The sequence below is a fragment of the Nyctereutes procyonoides genome, unplaced genomic scaffold (genome assembly GCF_905146905.1).
Source record: "Nyctereutes procyonoides isolate TBG_1078 unplaced genomic scaffold, NYPRO_anot_genome, whole genome shotgun sequence".
In the NCBI taxonomy this organism is placed as follows: domain Eukaryota; kingdom Metazoa; phylum Chordata; class Mammalia; order Carnivora; family Canidae; genus Nyctereutes; species Nyctereutes procyonoides.
In genome coordinates this window covers 67,462,349-67,490,005 of record NW_026575146.1, presented here as the reverse complement: position 1 = coordinate 67,490,005, position 27,657 = coordinate 67,462,349, and the positions used below count along the sequence as shown (strand labels likewise).

The following is a 27,657-nucleotide window of genomic DNA, read 5'->3' as shown; positions in this document are numbered from 1 at the left end:
ACCCAAAGAGAGAGAGGCAGAGACACAGGCAGAGGGAGAAGCAAGCTCCATGCAGGAGCCCGATGTGGGACTCGATCCCAGGATTCCAGGATCATGCCCTGGGCTGAAGGCAGGCACTAAACCGGTGAATCACCCAGGCATCCCTATAATCAATCTTTTAATCACTGTAAATCTAATCCTGGAAAAAATGATATCTCATTGCTCTATTTTTTTATTTGAGTATTAATGTGTTTGAAAACTTTTAACTAAATATACTGGTCATATTTTACTTTTTTGTTTCCTTGATTATCTTTTCAGATTCTTGGCTTATGTAGAAGAGGCAAAATTTTACCTCTACCCTCTTAGGATCACTGGATGGGCCTGAGATTTAAATTGACATAAGGCAGATTAACACAAAAGTTTATAGACAGATAAGACAGAAGTTTATACATTTATTTAATGTATGTTTTACCTGCTACACAAGGCTTCATAAGGAAATGAAGATCTAAAGAAGTAGCAAAACCTAAGTGCTTATGTATTAGGTTGAGCAAAGAGAGGCAATTGCACAAAAGTAGCTAAAATATATAGGGAGACTAAAGGAAGATAAAAGTTATTTAACAGGGTCTGTTTGTATGGACTTTTTTTGATTTAAAGGATTTTATTGGGCAGCCCCGGTGGCTCAGCAGTTTAGCGCTGCCTCCAGCCCAGGGTGTGATCCTGGAGACCCAGGATCGAGTCCCACGTCAGACTCCCTGCATGGAGCCTGCTTCTCCCTCTGCCTGTATCTGTGCCTCTCTCTCTCTCTCTCTCTCTCATGAATAAATAAATAAAATCTTTAAAAAATATTTTTAAAGATTTTATTTATTTATTCATGTGAGACACACACAGAGAGGCAGAGACATAGGTAGAGGGAAAAACAGGCAGGATCCCAGGATCATGACCTGAATCAAAGGCAGATGCTCAACCCCTGAGCCACCCAGGTGCCCCTGGAAGTTTTTTTTATTTTGACTCCTCATCTCTAGTGATAAGAATGTTCCTTTCCTCCTAGTGTAGAAAGGGCATACTTCACATGGGAGTTTTATCTTCTACTTTCAGGGAGTAAAATGGGAGGTCAGTGGGCCCTTCTTGCCCCTTTAGCTCAAAATAATCCCTATGCCAAAGCAGCATATTTTGGGGTGGCTTGTTCTGACCTCCCTTACTTCTCAGTTACAATATTTTATGACTTGTACATTATGTTATATTTGTTCTATGTCCTGCAAGTATGCTTTCCAAATTCAGTATTTTGAACTAATCATTTTGTTTCTATATATTTTATATCTATATAATGTTCTAAATTGGTTCTATTTCTAATTTAATTTCCTAACTGGTTAAAGTACTGGATATGGTTACGGTATTGAAGCTGGTTAATGATAAGCCTAATTTTTGAAAACGGAGAACAAGATGCAATGAGTTTTATTTAATTTAATTACCTAATTGTTTGTTTTTGAGAGACAAATACGTTTTTAAAAATGTTTATGGGGCACCTGGGTGACTCAGTGGTTGAGCATCTACCTTTGGCTCAGGTCATGATCCTGGGGTCCTGAGATAGAGTCCTGAATTAGGTTCCGGTGGAAAGCCTGCTTCTCCCTCTGCCTGTGTCTCTGCCTGTCTCTCTGTGTCACCATGAATAAATAAATAAAATCTTTAAAAATAAATAAATAAAAATAAAAATGTTTATCAAGCAATGCAATGTGATCCCATTTTCTACTATATGGAAAATCCTTAATATTTATACATAAAAATGAAGATTAAATCATGAGGAAAGGTGTACAGCAAATGAAAAGGTGGTCATCTCTGGAGGCAGCAATCAGAAGTAATCCATTTTTAAATTCCTGTTACGCATTTTTTTTTGACATTTGTACAGTTCATGAATACACAAGTATAAAAACAAACCCTGACAGGTTTTTTAAAACACGTATTTATTTATTTTTTGTTTCTATTTTAATGAATAGCAGGATTCCGTTTTCTTTCAATTTTTCAATACAGTTTCCTGTGACCTTTGCTCTCTTTCTCACCTCTTCTGCAGACGCAGGGAGACAAAAACTGCTCTCCTGAGGAAAGTCACTGTAGCCTGCTCTGCGCATGCGTTCTGCAATGCTATGGCCACCATGTTGCAAGTTTCAACGCAAGCCAGGGCAGATACAGCCATGGACCAGGTGTGGCACTGCGGGCGTAATAGGGGGTATGAGGTGTGCATCTGGGCGGAGCGCGCACAAATGGGCGGCAGTGTTCCTCTTGGTGTGTGCGGAGGGTGGGAGGTAGGGCACGGTGGGTGCTTAGGTTTGGGGTCCACAGACTTCGAGGACCTCTTCCTATGGCTACGACACGTCTGCACTGCATGGCCGGAGACTGGAGGCAGCGCGGGAATAGCCGGGTCCCAGGGCAACGTGGCCATCTGCTGATGATCTCCCTAAGGGGACGCAAAGGAGGGCACTCTCACCCTACATCTGTTTCTGTGCCATTTTCAAGCCTTGATCCTTGCTATGGTTTTCTTTTTTTCTTTCCAGTGAATCATAGAGTTCCAATTTTTAGCCCCTTAGTGGAACGTCTGGGTGGAGCCTGGCGCTCCAGGAAGGATTGCAGGTAACTCTCTGGGCCAGAATCTGCCCCTGACCCTGGTGCCCAAGCAAAGGAAGACTTCAATGATGTCTCTGCCTCCTGAGAGCATGAGAGACTGCATGAGGGTGGAAGGTTTGACCCACACCTCATAGTGGGCATTGGTATCCCCAGGAAAAAGAAGAAATAAAGACATGAGAAGAGGGTCACTGGCAACAGCCACAACTAAGGAAATTATTGAATCCCTCCATCATTGGGCCAACCTTCCCTTTACACACTCACCCCTGCCCCTCCCCCCATGTCTAATTCTTCCTTGTCTCCCACCTTCTGTGAATCTTGCCTCGGTGAACTAAGTCCATAGAGCATAGATGTGGCAAGGATAATAATGAAATACACATCCAAAACCATCAAAAACTTTCGCATGCAAAATACCCTATGATCAAACATGTTAGTGTTTCCATAAATCTTTCGTATTTTCATGCTAAGCAAGGTGAAGAGAGATAATACATAGCCTCTGGTTAGTTTATTCTACCAAAAGCGTTTATTCCAAATTTATGAGGAAACTTTCAGCTCTCATACCACTTTTATTTTGGAATTACAGGCAAGTGGTTGTGGGTTTGGAATAGCTAACACTTATTGTGCCCTGATTGTACCTCGGGAACTGAACTAAGTTATTAACTGCATATTTTCATTTTATATTCATTACAATTGAGTGGGGCAGGTACTAATATTATTCCCATATTTTTAATGTGTGAGGAAACAGACCCAGGAGGAGAGAGAATCTGCCCAAGGTCAAGCAGTCAATAAATTTGGAGTTTTGGGAACCACGTTTTAAATTTTGAAAAATTTATACATATTCCAAAGTTTCTTTTTTTTTAAGATTTATTTTAGAGAGAGAGCAGGGGCAGAGAGAGATAGAATTTCAAGCAGACTCTTCTCTGAGCACAGAGCCTGACTCAAGGCTTGACTTCATGACCCTGAGATCATGACCTGACCCTAAATCAAGAGTCGGATGCTTAACTGACTGAGCCACCTAGGCACCCCAATAAGTTGGTACTCTTTGTAAAGAAATTTTCTCATCCTTCCCTTTTTAAATTAGTTAATTCTCTTAGAAGACACATGGACTCAAGAATCCTTCAGGATTCTTATTTTATATGGCATATTACCATCCTTATTTTATCTAGTGTGTTATAAGCCATTCCTGTCATCATTTTGTACTCATTATCCAGAGTTAACCTTTCCAAGCTAAAGTGGGCTTGGCTATGGCAGCAGTAAGGCAGGCCAAGCATTAGGGGGAGTGAGGGATGAATAATAGGTAGAGCATGGAAGGTTTAGTTAGGGCAGCAAAACTATTCTGTATGATATTATAATTGTGGATACATGTGTTTAAACATTTATTAAACCCATGAAATATACACCAAGAGTAAACCCTATTGTAAGCTATGGATGTTGGGTGATGATAAGTTGTACATTCATCATTTATAACATGTACCACTGTGGTGTGGGGGTGTTCGTAGGAGGGGTTTTGCATGTGTGGGGATAGTGCACATGGGAACACTGTACTTTCCATTTATGGTATGAACCTAAAATTCCTCTAAAAACACAAGTAGGTTAATTTTTTCAAAAAAAAGGGAATTGGGGGCACCTGGGTGGCTCAGTCATTTAAGTGTCTGCCTTCAGCTCAGGTCATGATCCCAGGGGCCTGGGATTGAGCCCTATGTCAGGCTCTTGGCTTAGTGAGGAGTCTGCTTCTTCCTCTCCCCCAAGGTTGTGCACTCTTTCTCTCTCTTGCTCTTGCTCTCTCTCAAATAAATAAATAAATAAAATATTTTTTTAAAAAAAGGAATTGAAGGTCTAGAGAAAAGAAAGAGCACGGCAAATTGTAGAACCCAAAAGATGTTTGCTCTTCACTTAAATGAACAGGAATGGTCATGGTCTTCATTTATCTGAGCAATCTGCAGATTCATTTTTTTGTATTGGCTATGTACAAGTGAAATGCCATGACTGCACTTCTAGCTAACAAATCGATTAGGGCTTTATATCTTTAAGAAAAGAAAAATAAATTCTATTACCATATCCAGGATTATTAAGTAGGGAAATCAACCAGTACAACACACCTTTCAGAAGTCAGGGGTTACTTTTTCAATACATATATATGAATTGTAAATTCATATGTAACTCTTTTCTAAGCATTTGCTTCTGTAAAGTTAGATGACTATATCGGCTTCCCTTGCAGGTACAGGGAACCAGGGAATATTGTCTTCTTATCTTGCAGACTCCATTTGCAGAAGTTTAAAGGGCCTATAGCTTTTAAAAACAATGTGGACACCCTTCATGTGCTGGTATGGAAATATCTCTAGGATATAGTGTTAAGTAAAAAATATATAAAGTCCAAGGCTCTGAGTATGTCATGCTACCCTTTGGTTAATACAGAGGGAAAATCTTTTTTAAAAACTTTATTTATTTAGAGAGAACAAGTGGAGTGAGGGCAGAGGGAGAGGGAGAGAAATCCTCAAGCAGACTCCCTGCTGAAGGAGGAGCAAGACATGAGAATCAATCCAAGGACCCTGAGATCATAACCTGAGCCAAAATCAATAGTTGAACCAACTGAACCACCCAGGTGTCCTGAAGGAGGAAAATTCTAATGTATTTATTTATCTTTCCTTAAAGAAAAGCCACTCTGGCAGCCCGGTGGCTCAGCGGTTTAATGCCACCTTCAGCCCAGGGGGTGATGTGATCCTGGAGTCCCAGGATCAAGTCCCGCATCAGGCTCCCTGCATGGATCCTGCTTCTCCCTCTGCCTGTGTCTCTGCCTCTCCCTCTCTCTCTGTGTGTCTCTCATGAATAAGTAATAAAAAATATATATATATATGTATATATATTATATATATATATATATATATATATATATATAAGAAAAGCCACTCAATTGCTTACTTGTGAGTAAAAGAATAGGTAGGAAAGAAGCTTCCCATTGCTATTCTTATATCATTTTGGTTTTGTACCATATGCATTCATTTCCTATTCAAAAAAATTTTTAGTTTTGGAGTGTCTGGGTTGCTTAGTTGGTTGAGCCTCCAACTTTTGATTCTGGCACAGGTCATGATCTCAAGGTCATGGGATTGAGCCCCTCTTGGGGACTACACTGGGCATGGAGCCTGCTTAACATTCTGCCCCTCCACTCACTTGCTGTCTCTAAAAAAAAAAAAAAAAAAAAAGTTTGCAAGATCAACTACATTGCTTAAAAAGACATAACTTTTCAATATTGTGAACCAGTGTTCCATTCGATCTTACTGAAATATCTATAGTGTGTCTGCTTTGAGTGAGATATTTTTAAAATTTGGGGGGATACAGCAGTGAGCAGTGAACAAAAAAAGACCTTTGCCCTCATGGAGCAATACCTGGAAAGGAAAACAGAAAATAAACAATAGTTATAATAAGTAAAGTATCAGAAGTTAATCAGTGATACATACACAAACATATACTTATTTGTAAATAATTTCAAAATTACAGAAAAGTTTCTAGACTAGCACCAAGAAACTGTATATCCTTCACACAAATTTACCACTTCCCATTTTTGTCACATTTTTTCGATCACTTTTTCCTTCCTATTATTCATCAATTTATATTTTCCTGAACCATTTAAGAGCTTCATACTTCATGTCTCATATTTTTTGTATTTTCTGAGAGCAAAGATATTATCTTACACAACCAGAGGACAATTTCTAATGTCATAGAATTTAACATTATTGGATCAAACACTAATTTAGGGTTGCTGTGAAGATTTTATCAATATGCTTAACACCTACAATTGATTGGCTTTAAACCAAGGATCTTATTTTTTTTAACATGGGTGGGCCTTATCCAATCAGTGAAAGGGCATTAAGGGTTTAAATAAGAGTTCTCTGAGAAAGAAATTCAGTGTCAAGACTACAGCATTAGCTTTCTCAGGAGACTTTCGAGCCCGTTAGCCTACCCTCTACCTTATGAATACGGTAAAATTTGCCATGCCTCACAATCACATAAGTGAATTTCTTGAAACAAATCTCAGATACATATTACACCTACATATGTATATGCAGTACACACACACATATATATATCATACATATAGTTATAAAAGATATGTACATGTATTTATAAAACTTACATATCTTACTAGTTCTCTGCAGAACTCTTAATACATTCTTCATTCCTTGATGTAATTAATAACTTATCACTATGAATCTCTCTCATCTTAGAAATATTAAATCTCAAAGGCTTTTTTTCTCTTAAGATTTTATTTATTCTTGAGAGACACAGAGAGAGAGGCAGAGACATAGGCAGAGGGAGAAGCAGGCTCCCCACAGGGAGCCTGATGTGGGACTAGATCCTAGACCCTGGGATCACAAACCTGAGCCAAAGGCAGATGCTCAACCACTGAGCCACCTATGTGCCCCAAGTGCATTTCTATACTCCCCAATTCCAGTGCTCAGTCTGTATGCATCCTGAAATCATCAAAGATGTATTTGATTCTCTTAGCTTCACAGTTATGAAAAAAAAATCACCAATGGTAACTTCTAAAATGTACCTCTGGGTGGACATTAGAACCCCTAATGTGAATTTGTTGGTTTCTTGACATAAACCAATTAACAAAGTCAGGCTGGTCCAGAGTTCATGCTCTGTCCATTCTCTTCAATGTACATTCATTCCTCTTAAGGTCTTACCTTATATCATGATTTGAAATAGCAGTATATGCCAACAATTCCCAAATATATGGGAGTGTCTATACAAAATAAACAAACCTTTTTTAAATTTTAAAGAGAAAGGAAGAGAGTTTTATTTAAGCTCAAATTAGGAGAGCTGTGGAATATATACAATCTTAACAACGAAAAAAATGCTCTGCGTAAAAAAACATTCAGTGCAGGGTTATATATGGCTTTTTGTGGGTTTTGTTTTTGTTTTTTTTTTTACATAAAAAGTTACAAATCAGGACACGTGGATGGCTCAGTTGGTTAAGTGTCTGCCTTTGGCTCATGTCCGCCATGATCCTAGGGTCCTGGGATGGAGCCCCACTTGGGGATCCCTGCTATGTGGGGAGTCTGCTTCTCCCTCCCCCTCTCCCCCTGCTTGTGCTCTCTCTCTTTCTCAAATAAAAATCTTTTAAAAGATTTATTTATTTATGATAGACATAGAGAGAGAGAGGCAGAAACACAGGAGGAGGGAGAAGCAGGCTCCATGCTGGGAGCCCAATGCGGGACTCGAGGATCGCGCCCTGGGCCAAAGGCAGGCGCCAAACCGCTGAGCCACCCAGGGATCCCCTCAAATAAAAATCTTTAAAAGAAGTTTCTTTTCTTTTTTTTTTAAATTTTTTATTTATTTATGATGGTCACACACAGAGAGAGAGGCACTCACTCTCTCACTGTGTGCCTATCATAAATAAATAAAAAAAAAAAAACAAATTATCATGGCCAAGGACATTCCAGAAAGTTATAGACTTTGTCTTATGTTCTTAGTATATGCTAAACTGTATAACTTTAATCTTATGGGAACCAGAGAGGGATTTTTTCCCCCTTTTCTTACCTTTATATTTGGAATGCTCCTTTTTAATTTTTTTTTATTTACTTATGATAGTCACAGAGAGAGAGAGAGAGAGAGAGAGAGAGAGAGAGGCAGAGACACAGGCAGAGGGAGAAGCAAGCTCCATGCACCGGGAGCCCGACGTGGGATTCGATCCCTGGTCTCCAGGATCGCGCCCTGGGCCAAAGGCAGGCGCCAAACCGCTGCGCCACCCAGGGATCCCGGAATGCTCCTTTTTAGTTATTTATTTTTTTCAACGAAGCAGATGTGCAATATATGCTTGGGGTAGAAATAGAGCCCATGCTTTGAGGTTTTGCCAAGTCATTTTGACCTTGGTAAATGTTAAAGTATAGCTTCCCTGGGAGCCCAAGAGCAGGGCCCACAAACATGAAAAGTTGAAAATTTCCTTTATTTTATCAAGGCTGAACTCTCTTCCAAAGTTCAGTCATTGGTTGAAATGCCTATGTAACACATGCCTTGTGGTCTCATTGCCATTTTTTTTTTTTTAAGATTTTATTTCTTTATTCATGAGAGAAAGAGAGGCAGAAACATAGGCAGAAGGAGCAGGCTCCCTGTGGGGAGCCCAATGCAGCACTTGAGTCCAGGACCCCCAGATCATGACCTGAGCCAAAGGCAGACGCTTAAATGAGCCACCCAGGCGCCCCTCATCAACATTTCAAATTGACACTGCTGGTAACCTGAGTCTTCGAGTTTCCCTCCAAGGTTCCTCTACCTGCTACTCCCTACGTCACAGAATGGCAAATATATTTTTTAGTAATCTGGGCCCATTACAAGAGAAAGAAGTTCATTCATTATATGAGAAAGGTCCTGAGCCAAAAAAAAAAAAAAAAAAAAAAAAAAAGGCCCAGGAGAGTGTGCCATTTGTGAAAGGGACCTCCTTGGGAGGATTTTTTTTTTTTTTCCTTTGGGAGGATTTTTAAACTACTTTTTTGTCTGCTCCCTGAGAAGAGGATCCGGGAAGGTGGCACCAAAAAGGGGAAGTCACCAGGCCAGCCTCGAGTGGAGGGCGAGTTCTGTTCTTTGTATTGATCTCCATCCTGATAAACATTCCTGCCTCCCGAGCCTGAATTTCCCCAGGCACAGAATGGAGGCTCTCGCTCCTCCCCACTGGTGCTAATGAATGGTGCCCACTATAAAAAGGCAGCTAGGGTTGCTCAGTTGCTTGTGCTCCTTCCCCGGAGAGGAAGACTCCCCCTGAAGACCCGCCTTGCGCTGTGAGTTACAGAGGAGGGAAACCACATTACCCAGAAGGCACCTGAGGCGGCGCAGGCCAACACAGCCCGGGGCAGGAGTGTTTCCTTCCGCGCACGTGGGCGGGACTTCCGAGTGTTTCCCTGCCGCCGCCATTTCCCTCAGCCGATCAAACTGGGACGGCCTTGACTTGCTGAGGACTGGGCTGGTACCGCTTCTTCGGCCTTTCGTGGGTAGCGAGCCGGCAAGAAGGCTAGGACTCGCCTTCGCGTTCTGTAGGCTCCGTGACCCTGTGTAGCTGGGGTGCCTCTCCCCGGCCGCTCGCCAGGCCACGGCCTCTGCAGCGCCCTCATCCCCGCGGTTGCCACGGGCGGCGTCCCGAGTCGCGGTGCCTGTTACCTCGGGGGCGCTGCCGCTGGACTGCCACCAGTCGCCAAGTCTCGGGGGCACGCGGAGCAGAGGTGGAGCTAGCAGCGACCCCGGCGCTTGACCCCAGGGCCCGCGATGGCGGCGCCGCCGACAGGCCAGGCGCAGGTAAGTGGACGTCGGTTTCAGGGTTGCTGCTGCTCTGCGAGGGCTGAGGCCGGCCTGCAGGGGCCTGGCGTCCAGACTTCCCGCGACGCGTCTCCGCAGTCGTGTGTTGTGGCGTGCGGGGCTGGCGTGCCACCTGACCGACCTCCACGCCTGTGAGGGGGTTGGTCTCTGATTGCTCAGTAAGTTGTGGGAATGAATGATGCTTCTGTCGTTCTTACAGTGAATTCCACCCCCTACCGCGACGCTGTTCCACCTGACCTCCAGCGGGCGACCTTGGGCGTCAGGGGGGACAGCTTTGCAGACACAGAGAAGTGCATGGACAGAGGCAGACGTCGGTGGTTGTTTAGGGGTCTGGGAGGGCTGAGAGGTTGCCCTGGGTCCTCTCAGCCGCGGAGACCCGTTGGAAGGGCGAGACCCTGCGGGTGGTTTGCAGGAGGCTCCACTCACCCTTAGCCAACAAACTTTGTGGTCAACTCCCGTATTATATGTAGCCTTTTGTGCTCCCCCTCCCTGAGGTATCCTGGCCTCAGGGGGAAGTGGTGTCAGAGCTCAGGAAGGAAAAAGATGCCAGTGGTTCATTGTGGCACCTCCCCTTAGCTTGGGAGACACAGGGGGCATCACTGCCTGCCATTTACCCAAGGAGCTGCCACCCCCTCAGATGCCTTACCTGTGAGGAGAGTGATGAGGGCGATGCTCCTCTGTCCATGTTCACAAATATCTTGGGAGTAGAGGGAAATTTTTTAAGAACAAAAACTAGGGTAGAAGCTTTATAAACTCCTTACTTTAATCACTCTGACTTTGGAGGAGTACCTCGATTACTCTAAGTCTGTGCTACTTTGCGCTAATCTAAATCTCACCTCTGGTTTGTAAGATGCAAGACTTTGGGTGAATTGGTGGAGCAACCTTAGCCTATCATTGACTAGTATGGAGGTGATGAAATGTTCACCTCACAGGCTGTGGAAGAAACAATGAAAATCCCAGAAAACGCAGAGCACTGAGTATTTTTTGTCTAAATCTCACAACTGTTATTGGTGAAGTGGGAACTATTATTGTATTGATCCAGAAACTGAGGCTCAGAGAAATGAAGTGATGTCTTCAAGGTAACACAGCTGGCAGAGTCGGGTTTCAAGAGTTTGGATGCAAGCCACAGGAGACTGACTTAAGAACTGAGGACTTGTAGTCCCTGTAACCAGGATGTGAAACCCTCAGCATGGGGCAGGCAGCTAGCAGGACCACTGAGGCTCAGGTACTGCTGTTGTTACTGATACCGTTACTATCATTATTCACTCACTCCTCTGATGTCCTAGAGCCCTTGCTGTCTGCATCTCCCAGTCCTCGCGTCATTTCCATTGTGTTGTGTGGCCTTCCAGTGGCTCCCAGGGAGGAGGCTCCTCCCATACGTTCCTATATTACATCCAGAGCATTGCCCACCTCCCCCTTGAGCCCTGCACAGAGTTTGGCCCTCAGGAGGTACTCGGTGATTCGAGCCTTGATCACTCTGCATCTTTACCAGGGATGTAGAGAGGAGCTGTGATCCCAGCCAACAGCCCCCAGGCCAACGCTGCTACCTCTGTTTGACTTTCCAGGTATCTGTGACCTTTGATGATGTGGCCGTGATATTTACCCAGGAGGAGTGGGGGCAGCTGGACCCGGCCCAGAGGACCCTGTACCAGGAGGTGATGCTGGAAAACTGTGGACTCCTGGTGTCTCTGGGTAAGTCCTCCCCACACCTCCTTGTCAGACCACCCTGTGGCTCCAGGCCTGGCTGGTCAAGAAGGCCTCTGGAGCCTTCCCCTGCCTCCTGCCTGCAGCTTCAGTCATTTTCTAGACTTACCTCTTTGTGCCTGCTCTCCTGTATCTCTTTGGGCAAGAAATGGTTCTTCTTTGGCTCCTAGAAAGTAATGGGAGGAAAGGGGGCTGTTGGCAGAAGCCAAAGCCAGGATTCCAGCTGGGCCCTCTGAGGGGCTGATAGAGGAACTAGGAACCACCATGATTAGGTCCTGGCTTCTGGTCTCTTGTCCTGGCTTCTCTCTCTGCTCACAGCACTGTACACAGAAAGGTCTTTTCTGCCTCATCAGGTTGTGCCAGGACTGGCCCCCAGATTCCTCGTTTCTGCATCTTTGCATGCTTGTTGTTCTCTTTCTCTGTCTGCTGCTGGGCTGTGTGGGGTGTCCTTGAGACAGGGATGGCCGCCCGAGCCGGTACTTGTCAGGACCTCCCACCCCAGTGCTTGGTACACACTGGCCTCCGTCTGAGGTTCTTATTTCACATTCCAGAGAGGGAGCTGACTGTGTGAGCCTGATTGGCTCAAGTGTCCTTAGCAGGGCTGTGAGTGATGGGATATTCTCCAAGAGGACAGTGAGTCAGGCAGGCCTCCAGAAGGCCTTTGCCTTCAGTGCCAACAGGTATTATTCTAAACAACGTGATCTCGGTTATGGTGCTTCTTTGTGTTCGTGTGCCTTCGTCATTGTCACTTGTTTCCAGGGCCAAGGTCCTCTGCCAGTGCAAGAGAAAGGTAGAGTACTACTTCCCAGCACTTGGCAGTTTTGCCCCCGGGACACATTTGGCAATGTTTGCAGCCACTTTGGGTTGTCCTGCCTGGAGGGTAGGTGGTGTTGGCATCTAGTGGTTAGAGTCCAAAGGTACCACACATATCCTTGGATGGACAAGACAGCCCCCTCACTGAAGAATTGTCCCCGCTGCAGAATCCAGAGTGCCGTAGTTGAGAAACACCAGCTTAGATGCTTCTCTGCTTGAAGATAATCACCACAAGGCCCTTCAGTTGGAGGGAAAGGAGGGCTGTAATTCCAGAGCTTCGGATGAGACCTGCCTATTTTGGGAGAAATAGAATCACGTCTGTCAGTGAGAAGAGAAAGAGCAAGATTAGAAAAGTTGGATAGGTTAGTATTTCGTAACAAAATGTTTAAGAATAAAGAGGCCCCTCTGTCTTCTCAGCAGAAGACCTCATCACTCACCTTCAGTGTTTTCCCTGGGCTCACTCTGCCCTGGCCATGCTGGGCGTCTAGTGATTTCCCCACACACGGACCAGCCTCTGGCCTCTGCTTGCTGTTGTGTCTGCCTGGTTGGTGTTCTTGGGCATTTCAGCCACTCAGAAGGTCGCCCCTTCTGTGTAAAATGAACACCTCGCCAGCTGTGTCCTGATCACCAGATCTTGTAGAGGCCCCTCCCCGATCCCTCTCACTTTCTCTCGTCATCCCGATTATAACTCTCTGTGCCCCTGGTTGTCATCCAGGGATGATGTCATCCCCCAGGGACACTGGGGCAATGTTGTCACAGGTGGGACAGAGGTGTGCCAGGCACCTAGTGGGTGGAGACCTGGAATGCTGCCAGACATCCTTAAAATGCTCAGGACAGTTTCCTCCCTGCTTTCCTAGCAAAGCATTATCTTGACCTAAGTAATCATGCCCATGTAACCCGAATAGTTACGCCAGGTTGAGAAACTTGTTTCAGAGAGGTAGGAACACTTCATCAACTGGCATTGAGGGACACCCTGACATAATCATTTCCTGCCTTCTGATTGTTTTTGATGACAAGTCTGGATTTAGTGCTGAACCTTCTTCACTCCTCCTTCCCTCCAATGGTTGGTACTTTTCCCTTTAAAACAGAGTAGCCTTGAGTTTGCAGCCCCGAATAGGCAGTATGCACTCACTGGGACTTAACATTTGTATTCCATTGCCGAGTTTTCGTGGTGACCTGCTACCAAAGGAAGTGACTCTACGTTTCCCATTTATTGGACTGATGCAAGATTTTCTTTGACGAAAATAAGAAAAATTAAATATGGGTCATGTTAGAAAGCAGTTCATAATCATCAGCACAGCTGAGATACCCTGAGCACTGACTAAGCAGGACTGTTTGGGCTTATTGGTGCTCTACTCATTTAAATTCCCACAGTATCCCACCTGTATGAGTTTGCACTTCTAAGATTTTAATTTGTAGAGATGACTTAGGGACAGGCAATACAGGGAGATTAATGCTAGTGTACGGTTTACATATTTGTATGTATGTCTTTAGCGTACGTACATATTTTGTGTGTGTACACACACGCACACGCTTGAGCACACCCGTACATACATGCCTGTGTATGTGTGGTAGTTGTATGTATAAGAAAAAAAATTTTTCCTCTACTTGGCAGCAGTTCTTGATATCAAAATCTTGTTTTCCACACCATGAGTTGTGACATAACTACCTGGAGTTAGCACAGATCCCACAGGTTGGGGCTCAGTCTCCTAGGACAGCACCTCCACAGATACCCCCGCACAATCCACTTCAGATGCCAGGTTGTCACCTGTCCTGCTCAACTGGCTGTAAATCAGAGATATGACCCCCTCCTCAGGGTTGATAATTTGCTAGGGTGGCTCACAAAACTTAAGAAAGCACTTCAGTATTATCTGTTAATGGGACGCCTGAGTGGCTCAGCGGTTGAGCATCTGCCTTCAGCTCAGGACATGATCCTCGGTCTGGGGATCGAGTTCCGCATCGGGCTCCCTGCAGCGAGTCTGCTTCTCCCTCTGCCTGTGTCTCTGCCTCTCTCTTCTCTGTGTGTGTGTCTCATGAATAAATAAGTAAAATCTTTAAAAAAAAAAAAAGCATATTCCCTGTTTATTTAAAGGATTAAATTCAGAAACAGCTAAATGCAAGAGATACAAAGGACAATGTATGTAGAACAGCACACTGAGTTTCCATGGCTTCTTGGCTTGTCACTCTTCTGCCATCTTGATGCGTTAACCAATCTGGCAACCCACTGAAGCACTTTACTTGGGGCTTCTTGTTAAAGCTCCTTACATGGGCCTGACTGATGAAATCATTGGCCATTGATGATTGAACTCCATCTCCAGCCCTTCTTGCCTCCACAGAGGTTAAGGGATAGAACAGATTTTCTAGCGTTCTAATCACATGATTGCTTTCCCTGGCCCCTCCTCCTCAGGAGTTTTTTAAAAGTCACCTCAGGAACAAAATAGAATTCCTAATGCAAGAAAGCAAAAAGGTCCTGTGTCTAATTTCGTCTTAGGAGAGGCCGTCCATGGACATCTGCTGGGGTGGAGTTGTCTTCACCATGAGGTGCCAGTGTGGGACCATGTTGTCTGGTTGTGTGACCATGGTATCCTTTGCAAGTTGATGGGGTCCTCAGCTTTTGCCATGTTTGGTTGAAACAGTGTGTTAATGTGAGGTGTGAGTTGGCCAAGAGGCTTCTTATTAAGGCAAGAGAGAGACCCATTTAGGGGTTTGTCATAATTGGAATTTGGAAGGAGTTATTTGAAGCAACCCTTATGTCTTTTACTTAAACCAGGTTTTAGAGGCATGTTTGGGGCATGAAAGTTCTGTGGAATATCTCTTCCCAGAGCCTAGCCTTGCATAATTCGAGAAGCGAAATGTGTGTGTCTTACAGTATTGTCTGCAACTCTGAAGGGAGTAAGGAATACAAGTGCCTTGTATTGTGGCCCTTTTATGTGTAGAGATTAGAGATGTGTGGTTTTGATTTTTGTTTGGGGTGTCTGTGAGACAAGAGAGTCTTAAGAGTTCTTTACCCCAAAGGAGACCATTTTTAGGCAGTGGCTCAACAGTTTATAATGAATTTGGAGATGGGACCATTTGTTCATCAGTGCTAAGATACCCCGCCCCCCCGAAGTTTGGCCAAGTAATGTTTCTTAGATCCATTTTTTATTTAGAACATTCTGGCTAAGAGATAGAAAGCAGCAGCATTCCATTGGTCTCTATCATGTGTGATGGATAGTGGCATCCTTCTTATGGTTCATGAACTCCTGTAACTGTTCTCTCTGTTAAACTCAAAGGGCTTTCCAGGTAGCCAAAGGGCCTGGAGGAGGGCTGGCCCTCTCCAACACCAAAGCATCTGGCAAGGGACAGAGGTTGGGAGAAGCTGCCACGTCCTACAAGTGGAGTTCTGCCAGAGGGCCCAGATTGGGTTCCATTCTGTCTTACAGAGTCCTCAGTAGCTGTGCTGAGCTCGTGCTGTTAACAATATTTTGAGTAGACCTTAGTCTTTGTTGGCAAGAACCCCATTTAAGGTGGACTGATTTGTAACTAACAGTACCAGTGAGATAAAATTTATAAACGAGCCCCCAAATAATACTAAGTGTAGTAGTATTAGTTGAAACTAAACTATCTCTAACATTAGTATTAGAGATGTTGGATTTGTATGTCCATAATGAATGTGTGGAATGAATTTCCTCGGACACGGTTGTCATCGATGTGCCGTCATAGCTGTGCTACTGGAGGAAGGTGGGTGCAGTGAAGATCTTGTCTGCAGAGATCATGTGCAGCGGCAGAGCTGTGGAGCCACGCTCACAGGCAGCCTGGGGAAGAAGTGTTCACCTTCGGGGTAGAGGCTGGCTGGCTGAGAAGTTGTCCAAACAGGTGCTGCACAGAACAGGGTCAGCCAGATCTGTAAGCCCAGAACAATCACCGGGTTGTTGATTGGATAATGTTATTGATTTATTCATATGGGGTATTGGGTGTGTGGATTGTGTGAATCAGCTCTGGCTGCTTAAACAACAGCTTTATTTTCACGTCATTCTGGAGACTGGAAGTCTCAGACCCAAGGTGCTGGCAGACAGATGATGATCTCTTCCTGGCTGCCACCTTTGTGCTGTGTCCTCACATGGCCTTTCCTCTGGCTTTTAAGGTCACCAGTCCTACACATCCCCGTGACCTCATTTAATGTTAATTACCTCCCTACAGGCCCTTTCTCCATGTGTGAGCACATAGTAATGACACCTAGGGGCAGGCACACTCAGTGCAGCAGGAGCCCTCCTGGATGGGCCACCCTGTTAAGATTGTTGGAACCCACCGTGAAGTGCTTTTATTGGCCCCGGGGTTAATAACAGACACAACTAGGCTGTCAAACGGAGAAGTGGTGTGGCAGTCATTCCTTTTTTGGTTAGCTTTTATGTGAAGTTTTACTCTCTGGAGTCTCTTTTCCAGCTTCCATTGGGCCTATCACTATCTTAACTGGTTTTTGTGGGTCCCGTTGTACCGAGTCCAATTAAGCACCAAAAATTTACTTAATTGTGTCAGAGCATCCTTGCCCAAAGTGGGGTATTTTAGGACAGTGGTACTCTCTGAGTAGTGGAAGTATAGGTGAGTCTATAGTTAGAGTGAGACATACCTATTTTTCCCCTGTATTTAGCTACTTTTTCAGTTTGGGCAGAGCAATATTTAAATTTAGCGGAATCTCCAGGTATAACTATGATTTGAGCCCCAGTTTTGATTAAATTTATGAAGTTTTGTCAGTTGGTACAATTTAGCAAATTCTGAAGTTAATTCAGAACCTGTATTGTGGAGTCAGAAAAGTCCGTCAGTGCCATGTTTTGTTTTGGTGATACAATTTTTTTTGGAATATAAGTTTTGTTATGCTGTACATAGTTATTATGTGTAATTTATCATATATGTTTTTAATATATAAATTTTGCATTTCCCATTGGGTCAAATTATAGACAGTGTTTTATTTTTTTTTGTATATTTTTTTATTGGAGTTACATTTGCCAACATACAGTATAGCACTCAGTGCTCATCCCGTCAAGTGCCCCCCTCAGTGCCCATCACCCAGTCATCCCATCCCCCTGCCCACGTCCCCTTCCACTACCCCTTGTTCGTTTCCCAGAGTTTAGGAGTCTCTCATGTTTTTATAGACAGTGTTTTAGTTCTATGTCTTACTTAGTTCTCTTTTATTTTTTCCTCTCTTTCTAGGAGTTTGTTTTTATTACTATTTTTAAGTCATTAAATAGTTTAGAATGAGTATTATATTTTCTAGACCCGGTATTTCTTTGGTACATAAGTTCTAAGGTAGACCCCCCTCCTTTTTCTCTTGGGGCTTTAGCTTCCTGAAGCCCCATACTGAATTTGTCTCCTGCTGGTGAGAGGAGTGGGCGAGGTCCTGGGGCCTCTGGGCAGCAGCTTCCCTGAGATGGGCCCTGGTCTACAGCATAATTGTTTTTGTCACCTCTCTTGTCTCTGGTCATTTTTCTTTTCTTTGGATATTTACCTGATAAGCTTCTTGCAGTCCCAGGGGCTGGAGCTTACCTCTAGGGCAGCGGTGGTGGTGGCATCAGTATCCTGATTGTGTCAGTTTGGTTTTAAGGAGGAGACGCGTGACATGCCAGTGGGCAGCAGCAGTCAGGAGTCCCCAAACTCATTGGCCAGGGGTTGTAAAGCCTGGAAACATCCTGAGGTATCTTAAGAGGGAGCAGGAGCAAGATATTCCATAACGTTTTTTCCTCCATTTTATATTGAACCCCGGGTCTCCACAAATGGGGTCTTTTATTCCTTGCTGGATTGAGAGTCAGACTACAACAGTTAGGTAAGCAACGAATGGGAGATTTGTCCTCGAAGCAATTTAAGCCTGTTGTGCCATGGCATCTGAGGAGGGTGCCCCACACTCTGTTGGCAGTAGGTCCCTTATATCACAGGGAGCATGACTCCTGATGGCTGAAGGGAGAGCTTACTCCCTTTCCACTGCCTTATCACCAGACCCTGTCCTGAGTGGGTAGCAGATGTGAGCGAGATTTGCTCAGTGACAACTGATAATCTTGGGCTATGGTTCAGGATCTTCCAGAGCAGCCTTCTGTGGGTCCTGGTGCCTCTACCCTAGACTCCTTACAGAGTGCTGTGTCGTCTTCCCCTGCATCTGTGTTTGGCTACATGTGACAGAGCAGCTCAGTCTTCATCCTGAAGGAAATTTACTATCTCACATTGGTGGGTGATAACCCAGCTGTGGGTTTCTTTACTTCCTCTCTGTGTTCTAGATCTTATAGGCAGGTTCCCTCACAAAAGTCCTGGGATGCTGCCAGACTACAGGAGCAGCAGATCCCCTTACTCAGCCATCCTGGAATAAAGCTTTCTAAAGTTGCACACCTCTAACTGTTGGTGATTGGGGAATGCCACTTGCAGGTTGGTAGAGACTGGTTTGTCAACCTTCCTTTAACGCCAGAATCATCTGGGGAGGTTTTAAAATCTACCGATATCCAGGCCTCGCCAGAAATTTCCTTTCAGTTGGACATGAACCCGACATCCCAGGAGATGTTGATGCACACATGGTTTGAGACTCACTTACCTGGGTTAATTAGAAAATATTTTCTGGGAGGGGAGGGGGTCATATTCCCTGGGATTCTGTGTGCTGGCAGTCAAAGGGAATAGGTGCTGTCTACACAGCCAGCACTACTGTCTAAAGTCTTTGAATCCCAACACTGGACTTTGTGCCTGTTTCTAGGTGATAAGTTAGTATTTTGTTTGTGTGGATGGGGGTAGCTTCATTCCCGGGTCATATCCACATTCTGAAATCCCAGACTAGATTGCGAGGTTTTATTTCTTTTTCACAAAAATCCTAGTGTCGTCTTTCTTTGTCTGTGAACAGGGTGTCCTGTTCCTAGACCTGAGCTGATCTACCAGCTGGAGCACGGGCAGGAGCTATGGATGGTGAAGAAAGACCTGTGTCAAAGTACCTATCCAGGTAGGAGCCAAGATGTGGGCAGATGGGAGACCCTGCAGGCTGGAGACTGGGAGGAGACCACCAGCCCTGGTCCCCTGGGAAGCTTCCTGTTCTGGCCTCTTTGGTGGTTTGGAAGCCATGGAGCCCTTTAACCCAGAGTCAGCGTGCCCAGTAAGGGACCATAATGTTGGTCGTTCCTTCCACCTCCCAAGTTTCAGTGAATGGTCCTGCCACTCAAGCAGGTTAGAGGCTGTATACAGCCTCAGAGAATTCCTTACACCTCCACCTCCCTCAGTCCCTCATCCAGCCATTCCCCAGATCCTGTCCGTTTCACATCCTGTACATCTCCTGAATGCATCAGTTGCACTACCTCCATCAGAGCCATCCCCATACTCGACCCACGCTCCCATCTTCTCTCTGGGGGATGCTGCTAGTCTCCTAACCTGTCTCTGCATCTGCTTGGTGCCTCTAGTCAGCTCTGTGTCCTGCATGAGCTAGCCCAGGTGCTCAGACTTTGTCCCAGATGCTTACCCAGTCATGGATGTCTCAGTATATGACCCTTAAGGTGTCAGCAGGTCTTTATGTTGAAAGCACAGTCCACCACCTCTATTGCTTGATCCTCCACCCCACCACCCTCATTCGGGCTCTCGTGTCTGCAGCTTCCCCTTCCATCTAGCGGGAGGGGTCTTGCTCCTGGCCCTGGCCAGTCCCTTAACCAGAGTCTGGAGCACACCTTTTCAGGAAAATGTTTTCTTCATTTATACTCTTATTTCTTGTGTAATGTAACTTCATCCTTTCTCCACTCAACCCGCATGCTCTTTATTGTAGGGATTTTTTTTGTATCTTCCTTATACTTAACTCATCAGTTAATAGGTGCTGCAGATATAATTTTCTACTTTTCAATATTGCTTTTTCACTACTTTAAAGTACGTTTTATTGAATAGAGGTCTTATTTCAGTGTAATTTATGCCATTTCTTATATAAATAATGATTTTGTCTTGTATAAAAATCTTGCTTTATCCCCGACTTCAAAAAGATACTCTTGACGGGATTCCTGGGTGGCTCAGAGGTTTAGCTCCTGTCTTTGGCCCATGGCACAATCCTAGAGTCCCAGGGTCAAAGCCTGCATCAGTTTCCTGCATGGAGCCTGCTTCTCCCTCTACCTGTGTCTCTTCCTGTTTCTCTCATTCATAAATGAATGAATGAATGAATGAATATTTAAAAACAAACCAAAAGATACTGTTGTTTATTTTATGCTAATAATTTTTAAACTTTTGTTGAGTAATGATCGACATACATGCAGGTTTCCCCAGTATGAGAAAGTAGAGCATTCCTGTTAAACTTCTCATTAGCGGAAATGGCATTAAAGTTTAAAAGAAATTACCATTAATTTATATGGAAAATGTTCTGACCATTCGTGGACTCAAAATAATTTTTCTTAGAGTTTTCTGATACCTTTCACCATCTTGCTAACATATTCACAACATAAGTTGAGGTGAAAGTTCAGATGCTCACACAGTTCAGATCTGTGGTGGCTTGATGTTGAGTGTAGTTTTGGTGAAAGAGCTGCCCCAGGTGCTTGCTGCCCCTAACAACTTGCTGCAAAACAGATAATAATAATGCTGAGCATTATTTTTGTTTTTTGTGGTTTTTCATAAAAGTGAAAATCTTCTAATTTCTTTCAGTTGTAAAAACAGGTGCTTATGTAGGTCTAAAGAAGAAAATTAAAAAGGAAAACATTGGTCTTGTGAGAACTGTAATGATTTACTCTCTTCACTCTCTTGCACATCATAACAGCAATGTTAGCTTGTATTCCTTGTGTTGTATATTACATTCCTAGTACTGGAGTGTAACTGGAAGTTTATACTTTTCAGCTCACTTTTCTCCAACTCCCTTATCTGCCACATTAAATTCTTCATTGATAGAGTTCTTCTTTGATGTCTTTAAGTGTAGTATTCTCATTTTCTTGTCTAGATCATGTGTATTTTGTGAGTTTTTTCATCAGAGTGCTCCTCAGGCAAACCAGACTCATTATGTCTAGTCCAGTCCTGCTCACCTCCTGCTTATGAGCCTTGTCCTGGGAGGTCTCACTGTCACTCCCATCAGAACCTTAGGAATTCTGTTTCCTTCTCTCCTACCCATTCCTGAATCCTTATTAGTATCCTCTTCATGCGATCAGTCCCTTTGTACATTCTGTCTCCTTAGGCTACTCTGCCCTTTGTACTTTCTCTTTCGTAGCAGTTCCTTTTATACCAGTGGAAGTTGTCACATGATGTGCACCTCCTATTGGAAAACTCTTTGATCACTTTCTACACAGTTAGCCAGGCAAACTCAAGGCTAAGAATACAGAACTCCAAAGACTGTCAGGTCTGCCCAGGTCATCCAAAACCACTGAAATTTCAGAGATTTCCCAAAACTACTCTCAGGTGGAAAAACTCAAAAAACTTCTTAAAGTCTATTAAAGTATATACTCTCAATCATGTTTGTTACAGACAAAGGTACAACTTAGAAGAGGGGCCAGAAGTATTCCAAATAGAAGATTTCCATGTCTTTGGTGACTTGTTACCTGCTGGCTGGCATCCATGTGTGACAATAAGTGCATGGATATTACCAACCCAGGAAATTGGCCAGAGCCTCAGTATCCAGACTTACTGAGCTTTCATTGCATAAGCGTGACTGATTGAATCATTGCCAATGGGACTCCGTCTCTAACCCTTTTTTTCCTTTCTATAGGCACAGGTGATATCTCGTGGCTCAAAGCCCCAACTTTCTAATTATACAGTTGGTTTTTCTGATGTGGCCAGACCTTACTCTGAATCATCTTCTTTAATATAAACTGTATAGCCATGATGAGTTATGTGTTGTCATGAATTATCAGATATATTCCTACATGACCACCGTAAATAACAAAGATGATATATCTATCACTCTGGAAGTATGCAGGGTATAGAGGTTACTTCCTTAGAGCTGGAACAAAGACCAAACTTCTTTTAGGGGAGAATGAGAATTAATCTTGGATTACTTTCTCTCTTCTATCAGGGCTACATTAGGCCCTTTCCTACTGTTCTTATAGCAGTGTCCTCGCCCACAGGAAGTAAAACACAGCATTATTGTGAGTCTTTCCAGCTGCATCCAGTGTGGAAATGTAGTGGTGTCTCCACTTCAGACCCCTTGTCCTATCACCTAGCTTCTCCTGGGTCTCCCTTTCATGGTATCAGCAGTCCAAGGTTCAGGGCATAAAAAGAAATTGGAATCCTTAGATTCAGAGGTAATAATACATAACAGAGACAGGCACTATTTTCACCTATATTTTTCTCACTGAAATGCTGATTTTGGTTTTTTTTTCTATGTTGTCATAACTAACAGGCCATTTTGTGTATTGGGTTTCTTACAGGTGACAAGGGAAAGCCCAAGACCATAGAACTTACCACTTGTGAACCAGCCCTGAATAAGTCCCCTGAGGGGCCCTTATTCCAGGAACTAAAACAGGGAGACCCAGGGAACTTCCAGCTGAGCCAAACCAAGGATCAGGGTGGCCCATCAGAAATGCAGGAAGGACACTTGAGACCAGGGTTAGAACCCCAGAGGGAGAAGCTCCCTGAGAAAACAAGCCCTGAACATGATGGTTTAGGGATAGCTGATGGTGTATGTACTGTCCATAACCATGACTCATGTGGATCAGGTAAAGATTCCATGATTCATGAAGAGGAAAATACGTTTAAGTGCAATGAATGTGGGAAAACTTTTAATAAGAAGCACCTTCTTGCCGGACATGAAAAGATTCACTCTGGAGTAAAGCCCTATGAATGCACTGAGTGTGGGAAAACATTTATTAAGAGCACTCACCTCCTCCAGCACCACATGATCCACACCGGGGAGAGGCCCTACGAGTGCATGGAGTGTGGGAAGGCCTTCAACCGCAAGTCCTACCTTACACAACACCAGCGGATTCACAGTGGAGAGAAGCCTTATAAGTGTAATGAATGTGGAAAGGCCTTCACCCACCGCTCCAATTTTGTCTTGCATAAGAGGAGACACAGTGGAGAGAAATCCTTTGTGTGCAAAGAATGTGGGCAAGTCTTTCGACATAGGCCAGGATTCCTTCGACATCACATCATCCACAGTGCCGAGAATCCCTATGAATGCTTTGAGTGTGGCAAGGTCTTCAAACATAAGTCATATCTTGTGTGGCACCAGCAGACTCACACCGGAGAGAAGCCCTATGAATGCAGTGAGTGTGGTAAAGCCTTCTGTGAGAGTGCAGCCCTCATTCACCACTATGTCATCCACACTGGGGAGAAGCCCTTTGAGTGCCTAGAGTGTGGGAAAGCCTTCAACCACAGGTCCTACCTCAAGAGGCATCAGAGAATTCACACTGGGGAGAAGCCTTTTGTGTGCACTGAATGTGGAAGGGCCTTCACTCACTGCTCTACTTTCATCCTGCATAAAAGGGCCCACACGGGAGAAAAACCCTTTGAGTGCAAAGAGTGTGGGAAAGCCTTTAGCACTAGAAAAGACCTCATTCGACACTTTAGCATCCACACTGGGGAGAAGCCCTTTGAGTGCTCAGAGTGTGGAAAGGCCTTCAACCGCCGCTCAGGGCTCACAAGGCACCAGCGGATTCACAGTGGAGAGAAGCCCTACGAGTGCATGGAATGTGGGAAATCCTTCTGCTGGAGCACAAACCTCATTCGACATGCTATTATCCACACTGGGGAGAAGCCCTATAAGTGCAGTGAGTGTGGAAAAGCCTTTAGTCGCAGCTCCTCCCTCACTCAGCATCAGAGGATTCATACTGGGAGAAAGCCTGTCAGTGCAACGGAAGTGGGAAGACCCTTCTCGAGCGGGCAATCCTCAGTCACCCTACGAGAACTGCTTTTGGGGAAGGACTTCTTGAATGTAACCACTGAGGAGAACCTTTTGCCAGAGAAAACATCAACTACAGCATCTGATCGGACATACCAAAGAGAAACCCCCCGAGTATCTTCACTTTGAGAAGATCTTCCATCCCAGACCATCAGTAGTCCTGTAGAGATGCATTTTAGAGGTTGACCCAGCCCAGAGCCTTACTGTACATCTGAGAATTGATTTGTGAGGGAGAAAGCAGTGTTGATTGTGCATGGAGTAAAACCTTCAGCTACATGTTTCTCCTTAGTTTACACTGCAGTAATATCTCAGGAATTTTTGTTAAAAGAAGGTGGAGATGTAGAATAGCAAATGAAATGAAAAACTTTTGAGACTTCTCTGTCAAGCTTATAGCACTTTGTCATGGATTCTTTAGTTTACTTGGGGTCAGGGGATGTTTCAGAGGCAGTGAGTCTTGACCACCCTGTATGTGTCATGTATATACATTCATTGCTGTCCAGTGTCAGAAGAGTTAGACAATTGCAGACAGGTATTAAAATGATAAGTATACATATAAAAACAGCACATTTTATTGCATTGGTTAAGACTTTAAAGCTTACATATTCAGAAAACAAACTGTTCTTTATATGGTTTTAAACATGAAACAGACTTTTCCAGAATTGTTTTTGATCCAATTTATTTAATTTCTGTAGCTATATGGTAAATCTCAAAATTGGGTAAAGTGATTCCTCTCTCTTTATTCTTATTTAAATTGATTTAGTTTTCTGTAGTTCCTTTGACTTCTCTTATAAATCGTAGGATGCAAAAAATCTTGCATTTTTATAGGAATTGGTTGAAATCTGTAGATCTGTTTGTTGAAAAGCAGCATCATGAACACTGAAAAATGATATACACTTCAGTTATTTAAGTAATTCTTGATATTTCACTACTGTTTTATAATTTTTAATATACAGAGCCTGTACATTTTTGTTAAGAGTTCTATCTAGGGTTTTTTTGTTTTTTGTTTTTGTTTTTGTTTTGAGTGATGGTGTTGATTTTTACACTTATTTTTCCATATGGTCTTTAGTAGTACACAGAAAGATAATTGTTTTTTGGAGTGATATTTTGGCATCCTGCAACCATACTGAACTCACTTTATTTGTAGCCATTTCTTTGAGTAGAATCCTCAGGCTTTTCTGCAAAGATATGTCAGCTGCATAAGAGTCTTACTTCTTCCTTCCCATCTGTATTATGTTACTTTCTTTTCTTACTGCACTAGTGGGCCTTCCAACATGATGTTGAATAGGAGTAATAAGAAAGAATGCCCTTGACTGATCCCTCATATTAGGAGGAAAATGTTCAGGTTTTCATTGGGTAGATATGATGTTAGTTTAAGTATTTTTTTCCGAAGTTTTCTTATCAAGTTTAGAAAATTTCCATCTATTCTTAATTTGCTGAGATTTTTGTTATTATGAATGTTAGATGTTGTCAAATACTTTGCCTCCATCAATTGATGTGATCATCTGATTTCTATAGCCTGTTGATAAAATGTATTATATTGACTAGTTTTGAATATTGAACCAGCCTTGCATCCTTGGAATAAATCCCATTTGGTTGAAGTGTATGAATTTTTTTTGTATATCATATATTAAAACATTCCATTTGATTGTATTTTGTTGAGGAAGTTTTCCTCTAATTTCTTTTTTTTCTTTTTTTTTTTTTTTTTTTTTAAGATTTTGTTTATTCGTGAGAGGCAGAGACATAGGCAGAGGGAGAAGCAGGCACCTCACGGGGAGCCCGAGGCAGACTCAATCCTGGACCCCTGGGATCATGCCCCAAGCTGAAGGCAGACGCTCAACCACTGTGCCACACAGACGTCCTTCTAATTTCTTGAATTCAGAATAATTTTGATGTTGGATACATTTGATAGTTTGAACTTTGTCCTGTTCGAGGAATTGTTCCACTTCATCTAAATTTTCTGGTTAGTTAATAAACTTGTTTGAAATATTTCCTTATTACCATTTTAATGGGAGCAGTATCTGTACTTATAATATCCCATTTGATTCCTGATTTTGGAAATATGTTCACTCTTTGTTTTATTTTTGCCCATTTTCTTAGGCATTTATCAATCGTACTAATCATTTTGGAGAACTAGCACTTTATTTCATTTGTTCTTTTGTTCCCTATTGCTGTTGATAATTTCACTAATTTCTGTTCTGATCTTTATATCTTCTCCTTTACCTTGGTTGTATTCTAACGTAAGCATTTAGTACAATAATGTTTCCTCACAGCATTGTGACTTCATCCTGCAAATTTTCATTACAGTTTATTCAGCTCTAATGATTCTTGATTTCTTTAGAAACTCTAATGGGTTCATAGATTATTGTTTAGTTTTCTAGTGTTCTGGAGTATTTTCCTTATCTTTTGATTTCTAGTTTATGTTTGGTATGTTTAAATTTGTTAAAGTATTTATGACCTAAGATACAGCCTAATTTATTGAATATCCTAAAAGACCTCCTGAAAAGAATTTGTGTTCTGCTGTCATTGAGTGGAGTTTCTGTAAATGTGTTGTGCCCAAGATTGTGGAGAAACCACCAAGGAGCCGACACCGATGCAAACGCACGAGGGTTTATTTACAAGCTTGAGCTTGCGTCCAAGTATACCCAACACAACAGACCAGGGGCTTGGACCCGAGGTTAAGAGGTGTAGCAGTTTTATAGGGGCCAGTGGCCAATGAGGATTATAACCTACAGAAAGTTACATGGTCATGTCGGTCCACAAGCAGGTGACCAACTGAATTACGATTCACCCTCTAGGGTCCGTTTGAACTAGCCTGTTATTCTGGTCAGAATTGGCACGCGAGTTTGGTGGGCAAAGGGCGGGGTTTATATTCTTTGGTGGTTGGGTGTTCCACATTCCTATATGAGCCCGTGGCTTGTCTAGAGTGGGGGAGTGGTTTCTTCCTGTAACAGGGATGGTGTTCAGTTCTTGGTCTGAGATGGCTGACAAAGTATAATATTAAACCCAACGCCCCAGTTTCTCAGCCTTCACAGTCTGGACAGTCCTCTTGGTAGTAGTCAAATTTTCTATATCCTTACTGACCTAAACTGTTTAGTATTTTTGTCACTTCCAAAGAGAGGGATGATGAAGTTCTGATGTATAGCTGTCCTGAAGTATAACTGTTCATCTTTTGAATTCTATCATTTTCTATTTCGGGTATTTTATTTTTTTTTTTAAAGATTTTATTTATTCATGATAGAGAGAGGCAGAGACACAGGCAGAGGGAGATGCAGGCTCCATGCTGGGAGCCTGATGCGGGACTTGATCCTGGGTCTCCAGGATCGTGCCCTGGGCCAAAGGCAGGCGCTAAACCACTGAGCCACCCAGGGATCCCTGTTTCGGGTATTTTAAAGCTGATTTTTTTTTAATTTTTATTTATTTATGATAGTCACACACAGAGAGAGAGAGAG

At 43.4% G+C, this 27,657-nt stretch overlaps 1 protein-coding gene across 2 annotated transcripts in view; it reads left to right on the top strand.

Annotated features, from left to right (window-relative positions):
- The first annotated feature begins 9,755 nt into the window (after positions 1–9,755).
- The window catches only part of LOC129499858 (aurora kinase C), a 55,587-nt gene continuing 37,685 nt past the window's right edge, over positions 9,756–27,657 (top strand). Inside the window, exons 1-4 of one of the 2 annotated variants that reach the window (XM_055309811.1) lie at positions 9,756–9,879; positions 11,466–11,592; positions 19,268–19,363; positions 22,737–24,151. In XM_055309811.1, coding sequence (XP_055165786.1) covers positions 9,850–9,879; positions 11,466–11,592; positions 19,268–19,363; positions 22,737–24,151 — 1,668 coding nt within the window. In that variant the 5' untranslated portion in view covers positions 9,756–9,849. The remainder of the gene's footprint in view (positions 9,880–11,465; positions 11,593–19,267; positions 19,364–22,736; positions 24,152–27,657) is intronic. The other variant, XM_055309808.1, reaches the window with a different exon arrangement.